General features: G+C 39.4%; 2 protein-coding genes across 3 annotated transcripts; both read right to left on the bottom strand.

The window, feature by feature from the left end:
- Positions 1–2,464: 2,464 nt before the first annotated feature.
- Positions 2,465–4,351, bottom strand: LOC122846279 (fatty acid-binding protein, brain-like). The gene is made up of 4 exons (XM_044143126.1): positions 4,178–4,351; positions 3,901–4,073; positions 3,722–3,823; positions 2,465–2,613 (listed from the first exon to the last, which is right to left on the bottom strand). Exons 1-4 carry the CDS (start codon positions 4,248–4,250, stop codon positions 2,536–2,538), a joined length of 426 nt encoding a protein of 141 aa, XP_043999061.1. The 5' UTR covers positions 4,251–4,351; the 3' UTR covers positions 2,465–2,535.
- Positions 4,352–4,979: 628 nt separating this feature from the next.
- On the bottom strand, positions 4,980–20,903 carry usp40 (ubiquitin specific peptidase 40). Of its 2 annotated transcripts, none has more exons than XM_044143119.1 (31): positions 20,237–20,903; positions 20,098–20,165; positions 19,186–19,299; positions 16,657–16,821; positions 16,415–16,561; positions 16,178–16,321; positions 15,627–15,755; positions 15,406–15,522; positions 15,048–15,155; positions 14,764–14,964; positions 13,911–14,049; positions 13,677–13,758; positions 13,219–13,390; positions 13,031–13,115; positions 12,870–12,940; positions 12,375–12,781; positions 11,449–11,599; positions 11,267–11,327; positions 10,903–10,956; positions 10,616–10,704; positions 10,353–10,439; positions 9,621–9,657; positions 9,443–9,507; positions 8,830–8,904; positions 8,494–8,721; positions 7,735–7,853; positions 7,571–7,636; positions 7,259–7,469; positions 7,077–7,172; positions 6,865–6,959; positions 4,980–6,346 (listed from the first exon to the last, which is right to left on the bottom strand). In XM_044143119.1, the coding sequence occupies exons 1-31, from the start codon at positions 20,430–20,432 to the stop codon at positions 6,256–6,258; spliced, it is 3,870 nt and encodes a 1,289-aa protein (XP_043999054.1). In that variant the 5' UTR covers positions 20,433–20,903; the 3' UTR covers positions 4,980–6,255. The 2 variants fall into 2 exon arrangements, with proteins under 2 accessions (XP_043999054.1, XP_043999055.1); XM_044143120.1 differs by having other exon boundaries at positions 13,911–14,046.
- Between the last annotated feature and the right edge of the window lie 150 nt (positions 20,904–21,053).

Below are 21,053 nucleotides of genomic sequence, written 5' to 3'. Positions count from 1 at the left end.
ATGGCGTTGATGCTAACTTTCAGCGTCAGAACACCGGGTTCAGACCATCGGGCGCACTTTGGCAGGCCCCATTTAAATTTCTTCAGAAATGTTCTAGTTCCTGTTAAATTCTCACTGTGTATGACAAATAAGATTAGAATATTACATCAGACAAAATAAATAAATGAATGTTTAACACAAAAATTTTGTCTTATTAGTAAAAAAAAAAAAGAAATAAAAAAGAAAAATCTACCTTCTCCTTCCAAGATGGCATTGGTTAAAAGGAAATGTAAAATGTAAAATCCATCCATCCATCTTCTTCCGCTTATCCGGGGTCGGGTCGTTTTCCCACAAAAAAAAATAATAATTTAAAGGTAGATTTTTTTTATTAATATTATCATTGTGTGATAATGCTGTTGCTATAAAATGCAGATTTATTTCAATGTTAACCTTTCTATAAGGGACGCTGCTATGACATTACTCGGTGAAGCTTATCTGTGCCAAAAGTCACTAACAATTTACTCTGAGCAAACAAATTCGCAAATAGCAGTTCAGAGAAAGTGTTTCTCGTTGCAAACACTCTGATGAATTATTTTACAACTTAATAACCTTTCCTATGTTGCTCTGCATGTCCCCTGAGTCTCTTCTGCTCTTATGCTGTGGTGAAGTCCCTGTTGTTGTCAATCAAAAGGTTCTTGGGAAGGAAAAAAAACATGAGGAACAGATATAACATTTCTAATATAAAGACCAAGGAACCTGTTAAAAAAGAGGATTTTATTGATCCATTAATGCAGATTGCATCCCATCTCTAAGGTGAAAAGGTGGAGTCAGGAGAGAGATTTTGCCTTTTTCTTTCTTTTGGAAACCTGCTGAGCCTGAAAGCTTGTGCTCTCTTCTTAATAATCAGGAACTTTGTTCATTTTCATTTCTTCCATCCATCACAGACATCTCCATAGAAGTAATGACTGTCGGTCAGTGTTTTGGTTTTAGCCTTAATGTGTAACGCTTAACGCTTTGCTTTTTTTTTTTTTAAAATTAAAATGTTAGTTTATTTAAATTTTTCCTGAATGAATATTTGATTTGGGTGACAGTGCAATAAGCACCTTTAACTGATTTATTTAAGTGTTCAAGATTTAGCAGGCTGCAGCTAGCTTCTTTGCAAATGTTTCTGAGTAGTTGCCGTATCCTTGCGACTCCAATCAATCCAGTGCTGACACAGACAGAACCTACTGTATATCCTTCTTTTCTTGCAGATATCAGCTAATTCTGTGAAATTAACTACTGTTGACCAGCTGACCAGCTTTTAAAGGCAATCTACAAACAACTATAGGAAGCATAACTGCCACCTGGTAAGGTGTGTGGACTACATAGCGACTTGTGCCACACATCACTTGATACTGCAACATAAATTATTTTACCGGTGTCACAAAATCCACCTGTATCACCAAAAGGAGAGGGAGGGCAGGCGGGTGTGAGAACCAGAAGGGGTGATGGGGAGCGGACGTCAAGTGCCGCCCCTGACGAGATGCCGCCATGGATGGTTGCCCGTATGAAAAAAATAAAAAACAATGCCACTGCCTTTTTGTGTCAGAGCATCCGGAGGTCACTATGGGACATTCCCTTCCATGTTACACTGAGAAGTTGTACAGAGAATATAGAGGGTCTGAAATATTAGCACTGTTTAGCTATTTAAATTAAAATTAGATTAGAATTTATTGTTGTTTGTCATTGTACATATGTACAAGGAGATGTGTAGAGCATCCCTAGGGGCAGCAGGACAAACATGGGGAAGCCAGCGTGGGAACTGTCCTTGGTGATAGCTATGGATCTGCTGAGGGAGCAGGAGGAGTAAATGTCCATCACAGAGGACTTTTAAATTTTAATACAAAAGTCAGAAACAGTTTAGGCCCTTGATCATTATTCATGTGTTTTTACAGAGGACCTCACAAAATATTGGACATGGGAATGTTTCCAGGGTTTAGAACAGCACTCCTGGTCCTTGAGGGACTGTCTCCTCCAACTTTTAGATGTATCTCTACTTCAACACACCCGAGTCAAATAATGAGGTCATTAGCAGAACTCTGGAGAACCTGACTGCACTTCGGAGGTGATTCAGCTGTTGGATTCAGGTGTGTTAGACCAGGGAGACCTCTAAGAGTTGAAGGACACCGGCCCTCGAGGACCAGGATTGCCCACCCCTGGTTTAGAAAGTCACAATTAAAACAAAAAGCAAAAGTTTTTCTTCACATTGTAGCTATTTTTTAAAAGTTCTTTTAATAAAATATCAGAAAATGTAACCACAATTTTTTCCAGATATATGAGGCAGAGTGTGGCAGTGCCTCACCCCACCCATTGCTGCACACTACCAGTTTCTCTTTGTGTTAATGTACGTAATTCTGTGGTGTTTTCATTTAAGATTATCACACATGCCCCATGGCTTTAAAACCATATACTTAGTCAAGTGCCAACCATTAATTGAAATATATTTGAAATAAGAAAAAAATTTATTTTTTATTTTTTTCAGTTTAAGTAAAATGTAAAGCTGCTCCTGGTGGTTTACATTGAGACAAATGATGTCCTCCTTTCCAGCTTCTCATATGTGCGGACCGCTGTGATTCCCTCAAAGGTTAATGTCTAGAAAAAGAAATAAAGCAATGCTAGTTGTGTATACTGAAATTATTTTGTAAAGGTGAAATAAGTTTAGATTCTTCTTACTTTTGTCAAGAAAACCTCTACAGGGATAACTAGATCTGTATGGACCTTTTTTATATCTGAAAAGCTTTAGATTTATTGCTGCAAACGGAGGTAGTTTTTTTAATATGGGCTTACTCAGAGGTCAAGCTAGACTTATTTGTTGTCTGTCATTTTGGCTGACAGTTTCCAAACTATTCCGTTATATTCTATATTTATCCATCAATTTTTGAAATTTTATTGATATAAGTTATTTAGATGCATTTCATTTTTATGCAGTTTTATATTAAGTTGTTTAGAGAATCCTGCTCCCATCACATGTCAAGCAGATATGTGTTTCTCTGCACTGCCAGAAAACACTGACTGTGGCCCAAATAACCATAAACAACTTTACTTAAATTATGAGGGCTTCTACTGCTGTGGTCTAAACGCACAGCATCACTACTTCCTCTGTAACTGCATCTGGGAGAGAAATCTGCGCTATTTAGATCGGACCGATTTGGATCCGATGTATTAATGAATAGATTTTATGATCAGGTACCAAATACTTGTACTATTCTTGAGTCATTCCTTGGATGGACACTTATTACTTACACGACAAATATATTAAATTCCATTGCATTGAAATTCATGCCTTACACCAGCTAATGAAAGTTTTACTTATAATGCCTCTGATGTTCACACACGTATGGTAAAAAGAAGTGTTTTTAATCGTTGTTTGTCTTGATAGACTTTAATACAACAAAGTTTGACGTCCAGCGAACGTTGTCGGCAAACGCTCAGTCTAGCGAACGTTTGCTGAACGTTTAAGGGAGACCGGCGAACGTCGTCATGGCAACGCTCAGGGGAAGTGGTCTGAACGATCAGCGCTAGCTTGATACGTTTCTCGAAACCACTTGCTTCGGTGTTGTTAAGCAGAATATTATTTATTTTTCCACCGGGGACATTATCAGGAGAATGCCTCAGGAGAACGAACTCAAGAACTCACTATAAACTAAGAAATGTTATCACGGCGGCAAATAAAAATAGCCGAAATCTCAATAAAACTCACCATCACCATCTTTCCATCCTTGATTTCTCTAATAATTTTGGTCTCTTTCCCATCCCACTTCTGTGTATGCACAAATTTGTCTCCCTCAATGGTAAAGACAGACTACAAGTCAGAATATGAAACAGACGGTTAGAACAGCAATAGGTTGTGACTCACACAAAACATTTTGTAGTTTTTACCTTTACTTGTCGGTCGTCAGGTGTAGTCTCATCAAACTCCTCTCCAAGTTTCGCTAAACATTCGGTATTCCTAAATGTGCTCAGGGTTCTCACCATCACGTTATCCTCATCCGCGCTGATCAATACTGTTGTTTTGGTAACATTGCCGACTTGTCTTGTGGCAAAAGGAATTCCTGCCAAGAGAATAAACGTCTGATTTCGTATAATAAATTAGGCTTGAACTAACTCATATTAAATATTCTGCCAAACAAAGGCGAACTTAATCCAAATTCCTTACCTATTGCCTCCATGTATTCATCAAAGTTCTTACTGTCCACCAGTTTCCATGTTCCGCAGAAAGCCTCGACCATTTTTGCAGATGTAATCAGTCCCGTCCGGCCTAAAACTGATCACTTTCTCTCTCTTGAGTAAACTCCGCATTCCGTGTAGTGCTTCGGACTCAAATTAATACTGGGGGATGGAGTCTTTAATTAACGGCCTGAACAGCTGATTGGTTGTATCAAAAGCGGCGTGACCTTTGATTGGTCATCACAAAAACATGCTTTGAACGATTATAAATGCAAGAGGCGAAAACGCGCACACTCAAATGACCGTGGAGAACTAAACACAGAAAGTGATAGTTTACCGAAAATTGAGTTTTTAATTAACTTAAACTTTACTTTATGGCACCATTGAACGCAAACTGATGTTTTCAAGTCTTTATTCCTGGTAATTATTTTTCACCTACAACTAATGAAAGTACATTTAAGATTAGAATATAATAGACTAAAAGCATTGACACATAAATGTAGGCTTATTAATAAAAATATTTTAAATCCCTCTTTTATTTTTCACATGGTAATTAAAAGACACAAATTTAAAGGTTGGGGTTTTCTTGTTTATATATATATATACTTATATATATATATATATATATATATATATACGTATATACATATATATACGTATATACATATATATACGTATATATATATACATATATGTGTGGCAAATGTCTTTGGAACTCCGAAAGATTACTCTGAGCAAACAAGTTCTTGAAGAACAGCTAAAAAAACTTCTCTGATTGCAAAACACTCTGCTGATATGAACAGGACTGTGTTATAACTTTATTAATCATTAACAGCTTTCTGCAAAAGCACTTTTACATTGATATAAACAACACTGCAACAATACAGCAAAACGGTCCTTACCAGCAGAGATGTGACCACTGCTATTAATAATCAAACTGGGATACAAAAAAAAATGATTTTACCGTTAGTACAATGCCAAGAAAACAAGATGTCTGTCTGAAAATTCTTGACAAATTTAGAAAAAAAAAATTGCAGACACTTTCCCCCCCCAAAAAAAACATAAAAGAAAATCACTTTTATTCCCCTCAAAGTCAAATATACACATGCAAATAAAAACCTGAAATTTTCCTCAAAATTTCAGAGCTCACATGGTTACATCTTACCGTTCCCAAGCCGGATTTACAGCTTGGTAATAAATTCTCCATCAACCAAGTGTTAAACTGTGAGCATTTAAATGTAAAAAACCATGATTACTTTTGAGAGAGCCGGCAACAGTTTAGAGTAAGGATAAATGGTAAAAAGCCGAGCATAAAAGAGGTAGAAGAAGGGAAGGAGAGTTGGAGAATGAGGTAGGGAAGACAGAGCAGCAGAGAAGCTTCTCTACATTAAGGCCCATCTCTCATCTGCCCTGAAAACAAACATATCAATAGATCCTGATCATGAGTGGCAGTCTTTTGTTCATGCAGCACAGTGGCAGGTTTATGGTTATAAAGTGGCCTTAATTTTACCTTATATAAAGATGTAGATTTCAGGAAGGAAATTCACTCTTAATTTGCTTTACTCAAGAAACTGTAATCAGAAAGGGGACAACTTCACTAACAACAACTTCTGATATTTCAGATTTAATCAAATACTCCACTTTATTTAGGGATCAAGAGTCGAATCACTCTTTTTATATTAAAAAAAAAACCTCAAAGTGAATCGGCTGCAAATTGATGAAGACAAAGAAAAAAAAAGTCCCCTGATTAAATTTTACTTAAATGATATGTTGTTTAAACAAGTTTGTTTATAAACAAAATGCATATGACAGAAACAGTCCAAAGGATAAAATCAAAGTTTAAAGTTCTTTTTGATGGGTCACCAGTATAGGAACCAGGAAGGTTTTAGGGTTCATTAAAATGCTTCGAGACAAATAACCGTGTGAAAACTGTGGTAGAAAATGGAAGAAATGGCACCAGGCTTATTTAGTGGGATTGTCCAACAGCAACATGGCATTTTAGTTCATGTGTGGTGTGATGTCATAGGAAGTCCTGATTTGTCTGTGCATCAACAGAAAAGCAGGCTGCTATCTGAATACCCCGACGCTGATAGACAACGATGCCTCCAGCTTCCTGGATTTGGTTTTCCCAGCACCGTTGGCAGCGGCAGCCTGCTCTCTGCAAAATAAGCAAAAACAAAGTGTTTTACCAAAACAGAGGAGAATAACTATTTCTCAAATTGTGTTCAAAAATCAAAGTAATGCACTCTCCAACCTTTTCAATCAACAGCTCCTCTTAAATCAGGGTTCAAAACTCTTTCTGCAATTCTTTAAATGGATCTGGTTTAAATACTAAGCAAAGCATTCATACCACGGAGTTTTTTGATTTTTTTACCAACAAAATAAAGGCACCACAGGACTGTGTTTAAAAATAGTATGTAGATTTTGAACTATATTATATACAGATTAGTGGAAAAAGAGTGAAATAGCCTTTTTCTACCCTGATTTGGGAACTATTCTCACCCTCATGTCACATCATGACTTCTGAAGGCAAGTTTGTCGAAACTAACAGAGAAGTTTAAGTTTTGGGTTAAGAAAAATATGGAATTTTGATAGGAAAAAAGACATTAGGATTCCATACACCCCAGTTGATGGACATATAAAAAAAACCAAAAAAAAAAAACCAGTAGGTCTCACCCTTTCCTGCGTTGCTCTGTCTGTTCCCTGAGCCTCTGCTGGCCCTGCTGGTCCTCTGCTGTGACGAAGTCCCTGTTGTTGTCAATCAAAAGGTTCTAGGGGGAAAAAACAACATACAAGAACCAGATATAGTACTTCTAATAAAAAAAAAACAAAAAAAAAAAACAGTCTTGTTTAAAAAAAAAAATTTAAAAAGAGGGTTTTATTGATACCTTAATGCCGATTACATCCCCATCTCTGAGGTGAAAAGGTGGCCCCAGAAGAGATTCTGCCTTTTTCTTCTTCTTCTTTTTGGAAACCTGTTGAGTCTGAAAGTAAATGACAAAATAAATATTACATTACTGGTAAGACGCCAAACAACATTTCTGCCAAACTCTCTCTTTTGTAGAGATACCCAGTTGGAGATTTCTTCCCAGGCGTGTTTGTCAGCCTGGTGTTTGGCTAGCAGCAGAGAATCGGGAGAGAGGCCGTAGTGTGCAGCCAGGCTGGTGCGCAGAGATCGAGGAGTGGAGTCATGAGAAGCGTCCCAAACCAGCTCTTCTGGAGGATAGTAGCTCCTCTCCCCTGGAACGCCCATCTTTATCTTCAGCAGGACTTGTTTTGGCCTTGTATAACAGCAAGAAATAAAGAAAACACAGGAAAATTCAGCATTTCAAAAGATTTAAAAAAACAAAGGAAGAGAGTAAAACAAAAAAGTTGCATTCACCCGAGATCTTCTTCTTTCAGAAGACACTGCACACAAAGATCCGCCCCACTGGTCAACTTCAGCTTCCTGAGCACAAAGAAAACAAACTATGTGGGGAAAGACCAGCTCAAACATTCTGCATCTGTCCATCCGTCTCCAACAGTGTGTGAATGAAGTTTCCAGACCTGAGTGTGACTTGTTGTCCTCTAAGGATACGTGTAAGCCGCCCTCCCTCCATCTGCCACACACGAAGGAAGCTAGTGACAGGCACACACACGTCCTGAAGAGTTGGCAACGTCAACACCTAAAGGAGCAAAAAGAGCATCTTATAGGGAGCACTTCACAATTATACGTGGATCCACATTACTACCACACTCAGCCTGAAAGTAAAAAAAAATATTCTGACCATGAATCCAAAATGGTCACCCACGCTAACCTGTTCAAAGTTGATGGAGTCTATGCCAGGGGTTGAGAGTTAAACAGAAGGTAAACTCTTAAGAGTGAACAGAAATGGTCTTTTAGACTCATCAAAAATTGATAAAAAAAAAAAAGAAGAAGAAACAAGCATTTTCTTAAAGTCAACTTTTGTTCTAAAGAGACACAAATGAATCATACAGTGAGCTGAATCAGTCGGTTAACAGCTTAATTGGCTTTTAGAAAATGTGGCCCTTTTCTAATGAATGAAGTTAAGAACTCCCAAGTCACGTTAAAGGCAACACTCTTCAGTGTGGACACCGTTACTGAGCAATAAGCATGTTGTCTCAAATGGGATTTAAGATTAATGTTTTAGAGTGACCCTGGCAAGGTCTTTAATTAAATCTGATCAATAATCTGAGGAGGGAACTAAAGATTAGAGTGATAGCTGAGGTGAGACCTTCCAACCTCAAAAGCATGGAGCTCATCACGAAAGATAAATCGACAACAAACCAGTGGAAACACTTCACCTGAGTCTTTAAGTCCTCCAGCGTGGCGTCATCCGATATTTCCACCTTCCCAACGTTTTGTAGCTCCGCCATGTTTTTGCCACAAAGAGAAATCGACTGAGCACAAGACCCGTCTGCAGTCTCCGCTCCCTGCACCTGCTGCTCAGCAGTGCTGTTTTCTGAGCGCTTGCAGCCTGCTTCCATACCGCTCAAATCCACATAAAGCCACACAGAAAGCTTGAGAAATCCCTGAGGAAATAAAGATAAAGAAATAAAAATTCTTTATTTTTATTCTGTATGAACAGGGAAGCTATGAAGATTTGTCAATAATCCAGACATCCAGGAATGTTTTGATACCTTCGGAGGCAAAAGTCCTTCGGTAACAACTAACGTCTCCCCACTGCTAATCTTCAGCTCTGACAACGAGGCGTCCTGGAAACAAAGGGCATCAATATGTTGGTCCTGAGTATTATAATCATCTTATAAAGGAAAATCAATCTCTCCAACATTTGTTTTATATATATATATATATATATATATATATATATATATATATATATATATATATATATATATATATATATATATGTTTTATAACAAGAACATGAAATAAAATTTATCATAATATGGGATAGTTTGATGCCACCTGTCTCAACACTACCATACAGTTTTAGCTACAATACTAACTTGCTCAAAGTACACACCTTAAATTTACTTGAATATTGTGCAGCTTCACAACCTTTGTTGTATGCAGTGATGTCCCAAATACTGATTCAATAAACAAAAAAGTACTGTGGCAAAATATAGGCAAAACAATCAACATAAATTGGCCACACTGATCACACAGGCATCCAAAACTTAACGGAACAATCAGACAGGTTCAGTGTAGAGCGAAATGGTTTGTTGCTTCATTCCGAATGAAAGTAAAACTCCAAGTAGGACACACTGTTCAAAACCCGCAGTGATTCACCTCGTCCATTAGCGGTTCTCCAACCTCCTCACACCAATCTAGCCTCCTCAGGTGCCAACTGGTACCTGAAAAGCAGAAGATCGACTACTGACCAGCTAATGAACATGAAAGCTGTAGTAATAGAGCAAATACAGATGGTGACAGCAAACGCAAAAGAGAACGAATAACGAAATCTTACCATCCAGCCCAACAGCATCCAGCATAGCTCTGAGACACTAAAAATACAACAAACATTATCGTTTTAAAGTTTTGCAAATTACGTTGAACAACTGGATCTTTATTTATTAGAAAATAATTAAAAACAGAGGGGAAATGAACATAAATTCAAATGCAGAATAATACATTTTAATCATTTAAACCCCAAAGTAAGTTTCTCAGAAAATTTGTATTGTTAAGTAATGGCCTGCAAAATCAAGGGGAAGGTTGTTACCTTCACAATTGTCAAGAAGTTGTCACAGAGTGGTGTATCCAAGCATATTTATGGAAAGTTAAGTGGAAGAAAAAACTGTGGTTACAAAAATGACACTACGGAACAAGGATAATATAATCTGTGAGAGGATTGGAAAGAAAAGACAAATTCAAGCTTTTGGGATAGTAGCTGGTCTGCCATAAACAAATATATCAATGCCAAAAATGTAGCATTACTTGTGTTAAACATCACAAATGGCTAATCTGGACTCAGGAGAAAAAACAACTGAAATGTGAAACAAGAACCCTAACAAAGTACTGAGTACATATGGGCATATGTTTCAGTAAAATTAACTAGTTTCAAGAGCCTCCAATTAAGGTTTTCCTGAAAAACATTATTAAATGTGAATGCAATGATAATTATAATCCAGTTTATTATGAAAACCCGGTACTTAGCTGTAAGATTTAATAATTAGGAAAAACTTCTCCTCAATGTCCTTACTTCTTTAACAGTGAAAGTCTTCTCCACGATTATATCCATCTCCATGCCAGCAGAGGGGGCCGCGCCCACAGCAAAGTGCAAGAACAGCTGAAAAAGCACAGAAGCAAATTCTCTCCACTTCAATCAGCCCACATGCACTCACGCAGCCTTGATTTGTTTTACGATGTAGAAAACTATTAAAAGTTCTGTCTTTTTCATCGTTGCAGCTTCAAGGAAATGAGATTCTCCTGAAGATGTCAAGAAAAAAAAAAAAAAAAGCACACCTGTGATTCCTTGGGGGCATTTCCCGGACAGAGACTCAACGTGGTCATGAGTCGCACGCCTGCATCCCGAACGCTTAACTCCTCACATACTGTCAGGAAAACCACAGTGAGTCAGCATATATGCAATTATGACGGAAAAAAATAACTGCATTCAAAGACAGATTTATGGGGAGTAACTATCAAAGACTTTCAGGCGGTCAGAGTTGGAGAAAGTGTCCCTTGATGCGCTAAAATAAAGGGGGGGATTTCCAACTAAAATGGCCTCCAGATAAGAAATGAAACAGTACCTGGAGGAAGGAGTTTCCCAGAGCAGTCCACCTGCCTCAGACAGTACTGCACACCTGCTCAGCAACACACACAGAAGAGGGAGGTAACCTTACAGAAACTGGAAAAGTTACTAAACAGGTCCAACAAATGACTATAGTTGACAAAAGCAAACTCTCTCAAAAAGTGCTTGTGCAAGTCTATGTTTAAGTTATATAATTGGATGAATCCATTTACATTTTCTACCTACTTGCAAATGAATGTAGACAGTAAAAGTTACAGACTTAATTATGTGTTGTTATGTGTCTTTTTTTTTTTTGTTGTTGTTTATTTAAGGTGTACTTCTGCTGCATGACTGCAATTATATTATTATTTTGAGCATCTTGCCTGAAGGTGGTTCCTGCAGCTGCAGCCCCCAAATGGCTCTTTGTTTCACTTCACATAGCAGCTGTGGCACGACATATTAAACAGAAAGAAAACTTTTTTTGGTGAGGGAACATGATGCAAAATAAATAAATAAATAAGATTAAAAAGCAAGTGAGATGGCAAGAGAGACATTAATTACTGACCATATTTCCTGTGGCTGGAACCTTTACTTTCTTCCTCTGTTCCTCTTGTTCTTCTTCACCTCCTTTAATCTGAGGTCGAAACTCCACCTGGAGCCAGCGGCAGTCAGACGGCGTGGTCACAGTGACCACGTCTCCATTCCGGGAGAACACACTGAGCACAGTAAAGAAGACTGCCGCTAGACACGAACAGGAAACTATACAAACATTCAGCACCTTGCTCAAGTATTCAATCAATCAATCACTTTATTTTGGTAAATTGTCCACATTAAACACAAGAAACAACAAGTTAGAAACAAAGGCTTCAATGTATTTCAATTGGAAGCGATATTTGGAAATAAGAAATCTGAAGAGGAGCACGCAAACTCCAATCAAATTTTGCCCCGTCTTCGCTGAAGAAACGTATCCCCCTGGCATAAGGCTGCTACCACCCTACTCTTACAAGTGTGCTTCACCAGATATGCTTACAGGTGAAGTGTACCCTTGCAGGTACTGTGTGGATGGCATGTGCAAGTGTTGGCTGTCTATATAGGCCAAAAAGTTCAATTTTGGTCCGATCAGGACACTTACAGGAAAGATTTGTGGCTTAAAAAGTTCAGCAACCTCCCACCTAAGTTGTGGCTCTTTGCATTTCTACCTGAGTTTGTATGAGCAATGTTTGTCTAGGGGGATCTGAGTAAAAGGAGCAGAATTCAAATCAAATTGTACATCGTACTTTCGGAAAGATGGGGGTTTAATTACAAAAAAAAAAAAAACTTTGAAAACCACGTGGGATTTTTCCAAATGCAACACTTTGTGTTTGTCCATTGTAGTAAATCCAAACAAAATCAACTCAAGTTTGTGACTTTTAGCATATCAAAATGTGGGGAACGTCTGGAGGTATGAATACATTTCGAATGCACTGTTAAACACGCTGCGCAAGAGCTCACCTGCTGTCCAACGACTGCGGCTCCAACACCAACAAAGCATCTCCGTCTTTCAGCGACAGCTCCTTCAAAGTCCGCTGCATGTCGTCGGGCGGAAACACCCTCCATCCGCTGGAGCCCCCTCCCTCCCCTGACCCCCCGACCTTTTCCCTTTTATGCTCCTGACACAGAAGACTCTCCCTAGGCTCCCCCAGCGCCTCCCTCACCTCCCCAAGAGTCGCACCGCCCGCGAATCCTCTCGCTTCCCTCTTCAGCCCCGCAACCCCGTTTTCAGAATTGGAGTTGTCGGTTGTTTCGCATTTGACCCCATTTTGCGCCTCGTGCTCCACGCCGTCACTCAGGAAAGGGCGAACGACGGTGAGTAACACGGGTTCCCACTCTGCTCCAGTTTGGACTGCGGCACCGCGAACCTGAAGAAGCAAAAAGCACAGGCGTATGAATTTTGTCCCCCTCGATAACATTCTTAGAATTAGACCCATGTGGTGACTTTTTCCTTACTTCTTTACCATTCCACACAAACAGGTCAGTATTTGTGTGGATTCTTGCACTGTAGAGGGAGACACTGTCATCTGTGAAAAGGAAAAACACAGTAACGGTTAAAAACAAACATTCCCTTCAGGTGTTTTTCTTTTTTAATGTTTTTGCCTGTGAAGTCTAACCTGTAAGAGTATTGTAGAGGTGTAAACCTGCAGGCAGACTCTTGGCCACAGTTAATGCCATGTCTCCTTCCCAGAACTCCTGCATCTATATTTTTGTAACAACAACAACAACAACAAAAAAAAGTAAAACCTTCCTATAACAAAGAGTTTCAAAACACAACAGCATCTGTTTATTGGAATCAAAATACGTGATAAATGGTGATCCGCAGATCGCCAATGGTTTTCCTCCGGTCGAAGCTCAGGTTGATGCTTCCGCTTGGCTCCTCGCTGACCGGCTGCAGGACTCCATTTACCGTTTTGTAGAAGGGGGCCAGGTGCAGATGCAGCTCTACTGTGTTATTAGTGGCATCAAACTCCTCACTATAATAATGATAAAAAAAAAAAACACATTGATACCCCTCATCTGTGCAGAACTGCCAGCCCTTAAAGCTGCAGTATGCAACTTACACAAAAAAAAAAATTTGTTTAACAGAAAACATATTTTTTTTTAAATGAACAAGTTGTGCAGACTTTTATATGAGACAAATAATCTGTGAGAAGATCTTCTACAGAGCAACTGAACTGTAATGACTGAGTCAGACCCGACTGTGCAGCTGTGCACATAATAACAGAGCAACATGTTCCACTTGTGTGCGTGTTTTGATACCGCATCTGTTGCAGCCTCTGGTTTTCGTCCAGGGCCATCTGGATGAAGTGGGAAGGAACTTTATACTGTGGATTGCTTAGAGCTGCAAAAAGCAAAACAAAAATAATTTTAAAAAGCATACAAATTAAAGTACTACTCCTGCAGCAGTTGTAATCTATGTTTATTGTATGCTCAAGTTGTTTTAGAGATGCAATTTTTTTTAAATCGCAAGACGCAGGCGACGTTACTTTGTACCTTCACTGGGCCTGCGCAGCTGTGTCTTTCTGTAAAACAGCATGTAGGCGCTCTCTTTGCCCTGGAACTGCTTCTCGATGTCCGACTCCCTGATGGAGGTCACAGTGGAGTCGTTGAGGTCAAACCAGTGGCTACCCTGCTGTCAGACAGGAGGACGCGCCGTGAGAAAACAGCCACAAAACGAGTCACAAGACAGGCTTTATGTTTTCTGTGGGTCACAGTTATATAGTGACATTGCAAATTTTATGGCACTTCAGAGGCAGAAACTCTAAATACCACCGAGGACGGATACAAATGTGTCCTTCTGTCCTGCCAATCATTTTCAAAGAGACATCCAAAGATAAAATATACAAACAAACCTTTGGAGCCAGGGGATCCTATATAAAGATTGCACATTATATGCTTATTTAAGCATGTAATCTGGAACTACGCATAGCCTGCCTTTTGTTGTACGCAGTAAGCAGATTACTAAGTCTGTTCAAAAGTGAGACTTTCAGCTGCTTCCATACTCTGCCAATAGATTTTACATGGGAGTGCGAGCAAAATCTTAGAAGCACCAGAGTGTTGGTCAAAACCAAATCACAAATTGGTTTTCAGCTACTTGAACGTCGGCTGAATTTTTGTCTTTTAAATTTACATTTTTGTTTTAAGCAGATCAGAGTTCTGGTTTATTAGGTCTCCAACCTTTTCACAAGACATTTCTCCTGGCTTCATTCTCCTCACTGGACAAGTCAAAATAAAAATTAAAAAATTAAAAAATTAAAAATCTATCAATTTTTGTTTCTCTGTGTTAGTAAAACAATAAAATTAATAACCGAAATGTGTAATCCGAGTGGGTCTGTTTCTGTAGTACCTCTGGTTTTGGTTTAGGCCTCTGATTTCCCTCTGGCTGCAGATCAGAAGCTGCTCCGTCTGAAGCTGTTGAGGGTTCGGAGTTTGTGGTTTGCTCTGATGGAGCCGAGGCATCAGTCGCTGGGCTTGGAGGGTTTGCTTTCAATGCCACCCGAGTCCCATTGCACACCAAAATGAAAACGTCACTGTGTGACTGCAGGAACTAACATAAACAAATTAATGAAAACTGGATTAGATTTAACATATTTTTGTAAAAACCAATATAGGAGGAAAAACTAAGCATACCTTTCCAATGGGACCATAGGGTTTCCTGAACCTTTTGCTCCATGATGATCCAGTTTTATTCATGAGTTTTTGACCCAGCTGATCCAACAAAACGCTTTTTGATGACTCCTAGAGGACAGTAGAGGTACTGCAGTTTAAATCTCATTTTGAAAAAAAATTTAATAATGTAGAAATAGCACAATATCCTGAATCACAATCATCATCACAATATCAACAAGAGTAGATGGAAATTTTTCATGGCGCTAGTAGTGGAAAGGTGGCTTAATTGCAGTGGATAATGTATCATGACATTCAGCCATGACTTTGCAGAAAACGTTTTCCTCACCACTAGATTGAGGGATAAAAAAACAAGGTGTACCTGAGCAATGATTGCAGTAATGATAGACAAAGGGTCGTCTTCCTGCAGTTTTTGCTCAGATGACTCCTTCACTTCCTCCTTTGTTTTCTTTTGAGTTTTGGGTTTGCAGTCCTCTTCCTGTCAACAAGAAACAGAGGTGATGTCTTTTTTGATGTGTGCATGCATAAAACCAAATGAAAGAAATAGCCAAGCAGCAACGGTTCAGCATTTCTTCCCCTCACCGGTGGCTCCCATTGTCCAAGCTCATCAATATCTCTGATGTAAACGTGGTAATGGCCGCCATAGCAACCTCCCTTATGAATAATCACCGAAAACAGTTCATATGTGACGTCAGAGTCCTCTGCATCAGTCTGCAGGAGGCAAAACCAAGTATTTCAAAGAAAGATCAAAGTAGAGTGATGTATGTAGAGCATTTATTTCTGTTAATGTACTGAAAAATGTGTTCAAGCACAAAGTTTAGCCCCAGCCAATACTGTATGTGTCTCCTCCAAACCCTCAAACCAGCTACAAGTTTTTATTGCAGCTGTTGCATCTTCTTCTACTGCAATTTTTTCCTTCCTCCAAACTTTCCAAACACGCTGGCACAGTGAACTCCCAGCTGCTTTAGCAGTAACCTTTGTGCTATACACTCCTTGTGCTCATACATAATATTCTATATTTCTCATTAACTGAATCTTGGGTTTTCATTAGCTATAAGCTATCATAATTCAAATTAAACTTTAGAAGCGTCGCACATACAAAGAGGAAAGTTCAACTAAAATCTTTCTGGTACCTGTTCACAAAACGGTCGCAGATTGATGGTGAGCGGAAAGGCATAGCGTCCGGTCTCCTTGTATCGTTCACATTTGGCAAAGTCGAAGCTGAACCTCAGCAAAGACATGGTCATAAACGGGGGCAGCTGCTTCAGCTTGGCAGACTGAGAAACGGCGAAGGAAAACATTTTTGATAGCAGAGAGAATTTAAAAAAAAGCACTTTCTCGAAATCATAACGTGCGTTACTGGTACTGACCTTGGCAGCGGTGACCAGCCGGGAACACCGAGCGCAGCGATAGAGGTTATTGCCTTCAAACAGCTCTTCCTCCACAAACATGTTCCACAAAGCCTCCTCCAGGCTGGACACACCACAAACGCACACCGTCAGATCCAGGAAGTCCTCCTGCCGATGACACAAAAACACAGTTAAACCAAAAAAGGAGCAGACGCAGATTTTTAGACTTTTCTCTGCACGAGGGTCATCATACTGTAACACACCTTCCTCTGGCTCACGTTTCCACACTCCTTACATACGATGCTGTTGACAATGGTGCCGTGGTAGAGGCGTTGGATCAGCGTGCTGCCGCTGGTGCCCACCAGGGAGTGCTCCAACGCACTGAACAAAATCCTGTTGAGCTCCTGCACGTCATGCTGATTCGTCCCCTTGAAAGAACAACAAAAAGAATGGTTCAGATGAGGAGAGGCTTCGTTCCAATTTGTGCCCACGTGACCCCAGGGTGAAAGAGGTAGAAATAGTCTGAAACTGGTTCAATTTTACATATATTAAAGTTACAAACTTTGTTCTGAACCAGTTGACTCTTTTGAAGTATGATCTATTGATGTCACGGAACCATATTTCATTCCAGTAATGGAAAAAACAGAAAATTAAGTAGGTAGAAAATATCTCCCAGTGGGAAGAAGTCTTGGTTTTGTGCACAAAAAGTGAAAAATACGAAAACAAAGCTACAAATGTATGAAAAGGCAAAAGGAGTGAAAGGACTTCCATTGAAAGTCCTCCAGTGATTCAACAACAACAACAACAACAACAACAAAAAACAAAGTCAGCCCAATAGTCTGATGCATTTAGAAAGCATTTAGAAGAGGTGGCCAGATGAAAAACCCCTACTGGGATTGTTTTTTTGTGGATCATCTCATTAATCAGTAATAAACCCGCAATGGCATAGCAACAAATAAAATATATCAATTCATCTTACACATATTCATATGAACAGCAACTCGAACTTTGAGCATAATGGATGCAATACAACAGAATCTAACATTTCTCATCAAATGTTTCTGGATAAACAATTAGTCAAACCTTTAATAGCCTATGCTGAATTAGGAACGGTTCCAAACTGCAGCAGTGCCAACAAGGTGAGGGATGCTGAATTTGCTTTTACAACTTGAGGAGTTAAATAGAGCATCAGTATTTTTGTTGCACTATGTAACAAACACTTCTTAGATGAAGGACATCTGAAAAGACGTTAGATAGAAGCAGTGTTTCATCTCACATTTCTAAGAAGTATTTGTTACATAGTGCAACATCTTCTGCCAATAAAGAAAAAAAAAAGATCATGTTGCATTCCAAAAACCAACTCATTAGAGAAAGTGTAATTACTTTATCGAGACAGCAACAAGCTTTCTGTGAGTTCCAGCAAGTTACATGTGGAGATTTTTCAGCCCTTTAAGATAAGAAATTAATTTTAATTATACAAAATAACTTTTGCTTCTTAACCGAATAACTTACATAATGGATCCAAGGAAAATTATTCTAATTATCCACTAAAGTTGGTATCTTATCTCTGTGACCCCAGTGCTCTTACGCTTTCAAAAACCAATACGGGCAGCAAGATTTAAAACTTTATCTCATGTGTTATGGTCAACCACTGGCAAAACGTTTTAAATATACACTTAATGACAAAGGAGCTAGTTTTGTCAACACATAATATTGTCTAAATCCAAAGCCAGAATTTCAGCATATGACACTAATAAATGCCAAGATTAAAGCTGATATGATTAAATGTAAGACTTCTTAAAAAGTGTTGAGACCCTGTGATCAAACCACAGTGTTCAAGCATGGAGGGAACCTTTCTTTTTCCCATGGGCTCTAAACACACCTCTCTGCCCGAAAAACCTGCAAACACCAACCCACTATGTGTGAGCGGTTGCACTTTAGTCTATTTATAAATCATGCCAAATGTCTCTTTGTGAACCAATGACGCTTCAGATGTTGGCGACGTCACTCGACACTCGCTGTGTTACACACATCCTGGACTTCTCAGCACACTTTGAAGCCTCGATGTCCAGTTAAGACAATAAAGTAAAGCATTGCATATCAGAGCACATTGGGGCCATCTCACCGAAATCAACAAATAAAAACACTTTGGTTTGTTTTCAGAGATAATACATGTGATTATCGACGTCATTAACATTTTACAGAAGCAGCTGAAAATTAAGCAAGATTTGCATAAACAAATGTCAAACTAGAAATCACCCTCAGCAGATCCTTTATTTATTTATTTTTTTGCCTCTTTATTTTTGCTTTCCACGGTTGACTAGTTTCCACTTCTCCTTGTGGTGTGTTGGGTTTTTGTGTCACGTCATGTACCCTCGTTTTACAACTTGTCAACATTTACGTCAATTATTACATCCCTAGTTTCTTCTCACCGCCAACAAACAGAAGCTTAGCGGTTTTTAAGAGTACAGCTGCTTGTTTGATCACATCGCTGCATGTATTTTTCCACTGGAACATTGGGTTTGCACGCCCTATGGCAACCTGTGTCTCTGTAACTTTTTGTTCTCCTTCCTCAGATAATAATTTGGCAGCTGGACGGCCTCCAGAAAGAACTGGAATTCCAGTCAGGTTCCTTGGGCTGACTGCAGTACGATAATGCAACCATGTTTTGTACTTTTAAGCATGCCGTGGCGGATGTTGCTGTGGCTTAAGATCAATCACCGAAAAAAAAAAAAAAAAGAAGAAGTGTAACGTGAGCCTTTCCTTTCCGCCCTACACCCCCCGTCACTGACCTCGCTGCTGTTCCAGCCAAAACTGTCAGTGAGGTCGGTGGTGGAGGCGCTCTGCTGGTCCACTAGCAGCAGGCGGGCAAACAGTCTCTGAAGCTCCAGAGGGATCACTCGGACCTGCAGGGAAAAAGAGCAAAACTAAGTTAGCCTTAAAGTTAGCCTTAAGCTCTCATGTGAAACCGTGAACCAGGCACAGGCCCAGATGAGAGTTTATTGTTTCACTTTATTAATAATCCAGTTAAAAGGCAAGAGATAAGTAAAAAGGGAAAAATGAAAACGCTCAGTCTTCTTTTCGAGGGTGCTCCATTTGGTTCTCTTCTCAATTTATATCAACAATATTACATCCTAATTTTACAGTTGTAAATCCAACCTGTATGCCGATGATATAGAGTTGCATTTTAGTGTTGGCGCTAATCCGTCCACAATTTAAAACCTGCAAATATTGCTCTCTAAAAATCATTCTGACTTGAAACCATAAACCTTTTATGGAAACCATAAACCTTTTACTCTGGGGTGAACAGCAGAGTCTGGAGCAGAGAGCTGAGGTAGCATGTCCCTCCCTGATTTTTAATGCGGCACAGATTGACTATTCATTTGACAGCTGTCATATTTTAGTTTGGGTACCTAAAAGATACCAGTGTGTTACAATAGGAAATGTTCAGACGTCTTTTATGCCCGTTTCTAAAGGAGTTCCCCAGAGTTGAGTCCTAGGACCATTTCAGTTCTTCAGTTATGCTAATAAGACAAAATCTTAAATTTTGATGGACCAAAGAGGATCTGACATTTGTACAATGTTAAATAAATATTAAATGGCCAAATGGGCCTATAAATTATCTTCCCACACAATTATTCCATCACCACCATCAGCCTTCAAATATGACAGGATGGATCTGTGATTTAATTTTGTTCACTTACTTTAGCCCCTGGTTTGCCTTTATCCTCTAGACACCCCAGCTCTTCTGGCCCCAAATTGAACAGCTCCTCTGCAAACACACCAACAAAGACGAGTCACCTGATGACCTGTGGCGCAGGTGGGAGCGTCATCGGACCGTACCTCTGAACTCTGGGGTGAACAGCAGAGTCTGGAGCAGAGAGTTGAGGTAGCACGTCCCTCCCTGATTTTTAATCCCGCACAGATTGCTTCTCCCACGGGGTGGAGGCGGCTCCTCGCCCCCCTTGGCAGTTCTTCCTGTGGCGGAGGTCGAGACGAAGCCCTCATTCTCTTCCTCCTCAAAAAGGCTTCCGAACATGTTGAATTGGGTTTTATTTCCGCAGTTGTCTCCCAAGTTATGAAGGGATTACGCTCCCAATGAAAACCCCGTGTTAGCACTCCAGAGTGCACTCTTGCTATCTCATCTTAGTCTTCCCGAGCTCCCGGTTGATAATTGTCGGACTGACTCGAAAATAAGATGAATTCACGGGGCTAAACATCGCGACCAGGCCCTGGTGTGAACTCTGTGGGGTTTCTGGTTGACTAAATCAATCGCAGTTTTAATAAGCCCAGCAAAAAGAAATATCTCAGTCTGTATCACAGCAACTATTCATTTAAAAAATATATATCACAGCACCGATTTATCCAAACAGAAAAATATACACTAGACTTAAATTTTACTCAAAATGACTTCGAACCCGAGCTCTTTCTTCCACTGTCAGTCTTAAAACAGAAAACAGGCGACACGTAAATAGAAACACCATAGTTGAACTGTAGGCGGCCATGTTTCATGTCGGCAGAAAATAGAATGATGCATTGTGGTACTTGTAGTACCTCGATCAGTCAAACGCAAACTAGAGAAGAAAATAATTTAAAATAATAATATATAGTCACAACATTATTTTAATTTGTGAATTTAATACAAATTAATACTGGGAAA

This window comes from Gambusia affinis, linkage group LG16, assembly GCF_019740435.1.
Source record: "Gambusia affinis linkage group LG16, SWU_Gaff_1.0, whole genome shotgun sequence".
NCBI classification, from domain to species: domain Eukaryota; kingdom Metazoa; phylum Chordata; class Actinopteri; order Cyprinodontiformes; family Poeciliidae; genus Gambusia; species Gambusia affinis.
The sequence above is the reverse complement of the archived record's forward strand: the minus strand, read 5'-3'. Positions and strand labels throughout refer to the sequence as shown.

Bases quoted from the DNA above. Each gene is read 5' to 3' on its own strand.
- usp40 (XM_044143119.1), bottom strand. From the start codon at position 20,432: ATGTTCGGAAGCCTTTTTGAGGAGGAAGAGAATGAGGGCTTCGTCTCG. The intron at 11,328-11,448 runs GTCAGTAATTAA...GTCGTGCCACAG, and splicing joins TTCCAGCCACAGGAAATATG to CTGCTATGTGAAGTGAAACA. The intron at 10,440-10,615 runs GTGTGCTTTTTT...GTGCTTTTTCAG, and splicing joins ATGCCCCCAAGGAATCACAG to CTGTTCTTGCACTTTGCTGT.
- LOC122846279 (XM_044143126.1), bottom strand. From the start codon at position 4,250: ATGGTCGAGGCTTTCTGCGGAACATGGAAACTGGTGGACAGTAAGAAC. The intron at 3,824-3,900 runs GTAAAAACTACA...TCTGACTTGTAG, and splicing joins CTGACGACCGACAAGTAAAG to TCTGTCTTTACCATTGAGGG. The intron at 2,614-3,721 runs GTGAGTTTTATT...TTCTTTTTCTAG, and splicing joins AGGATGGAAAGATGGTGATG to ACATTAACCTTTGAGGGAAT.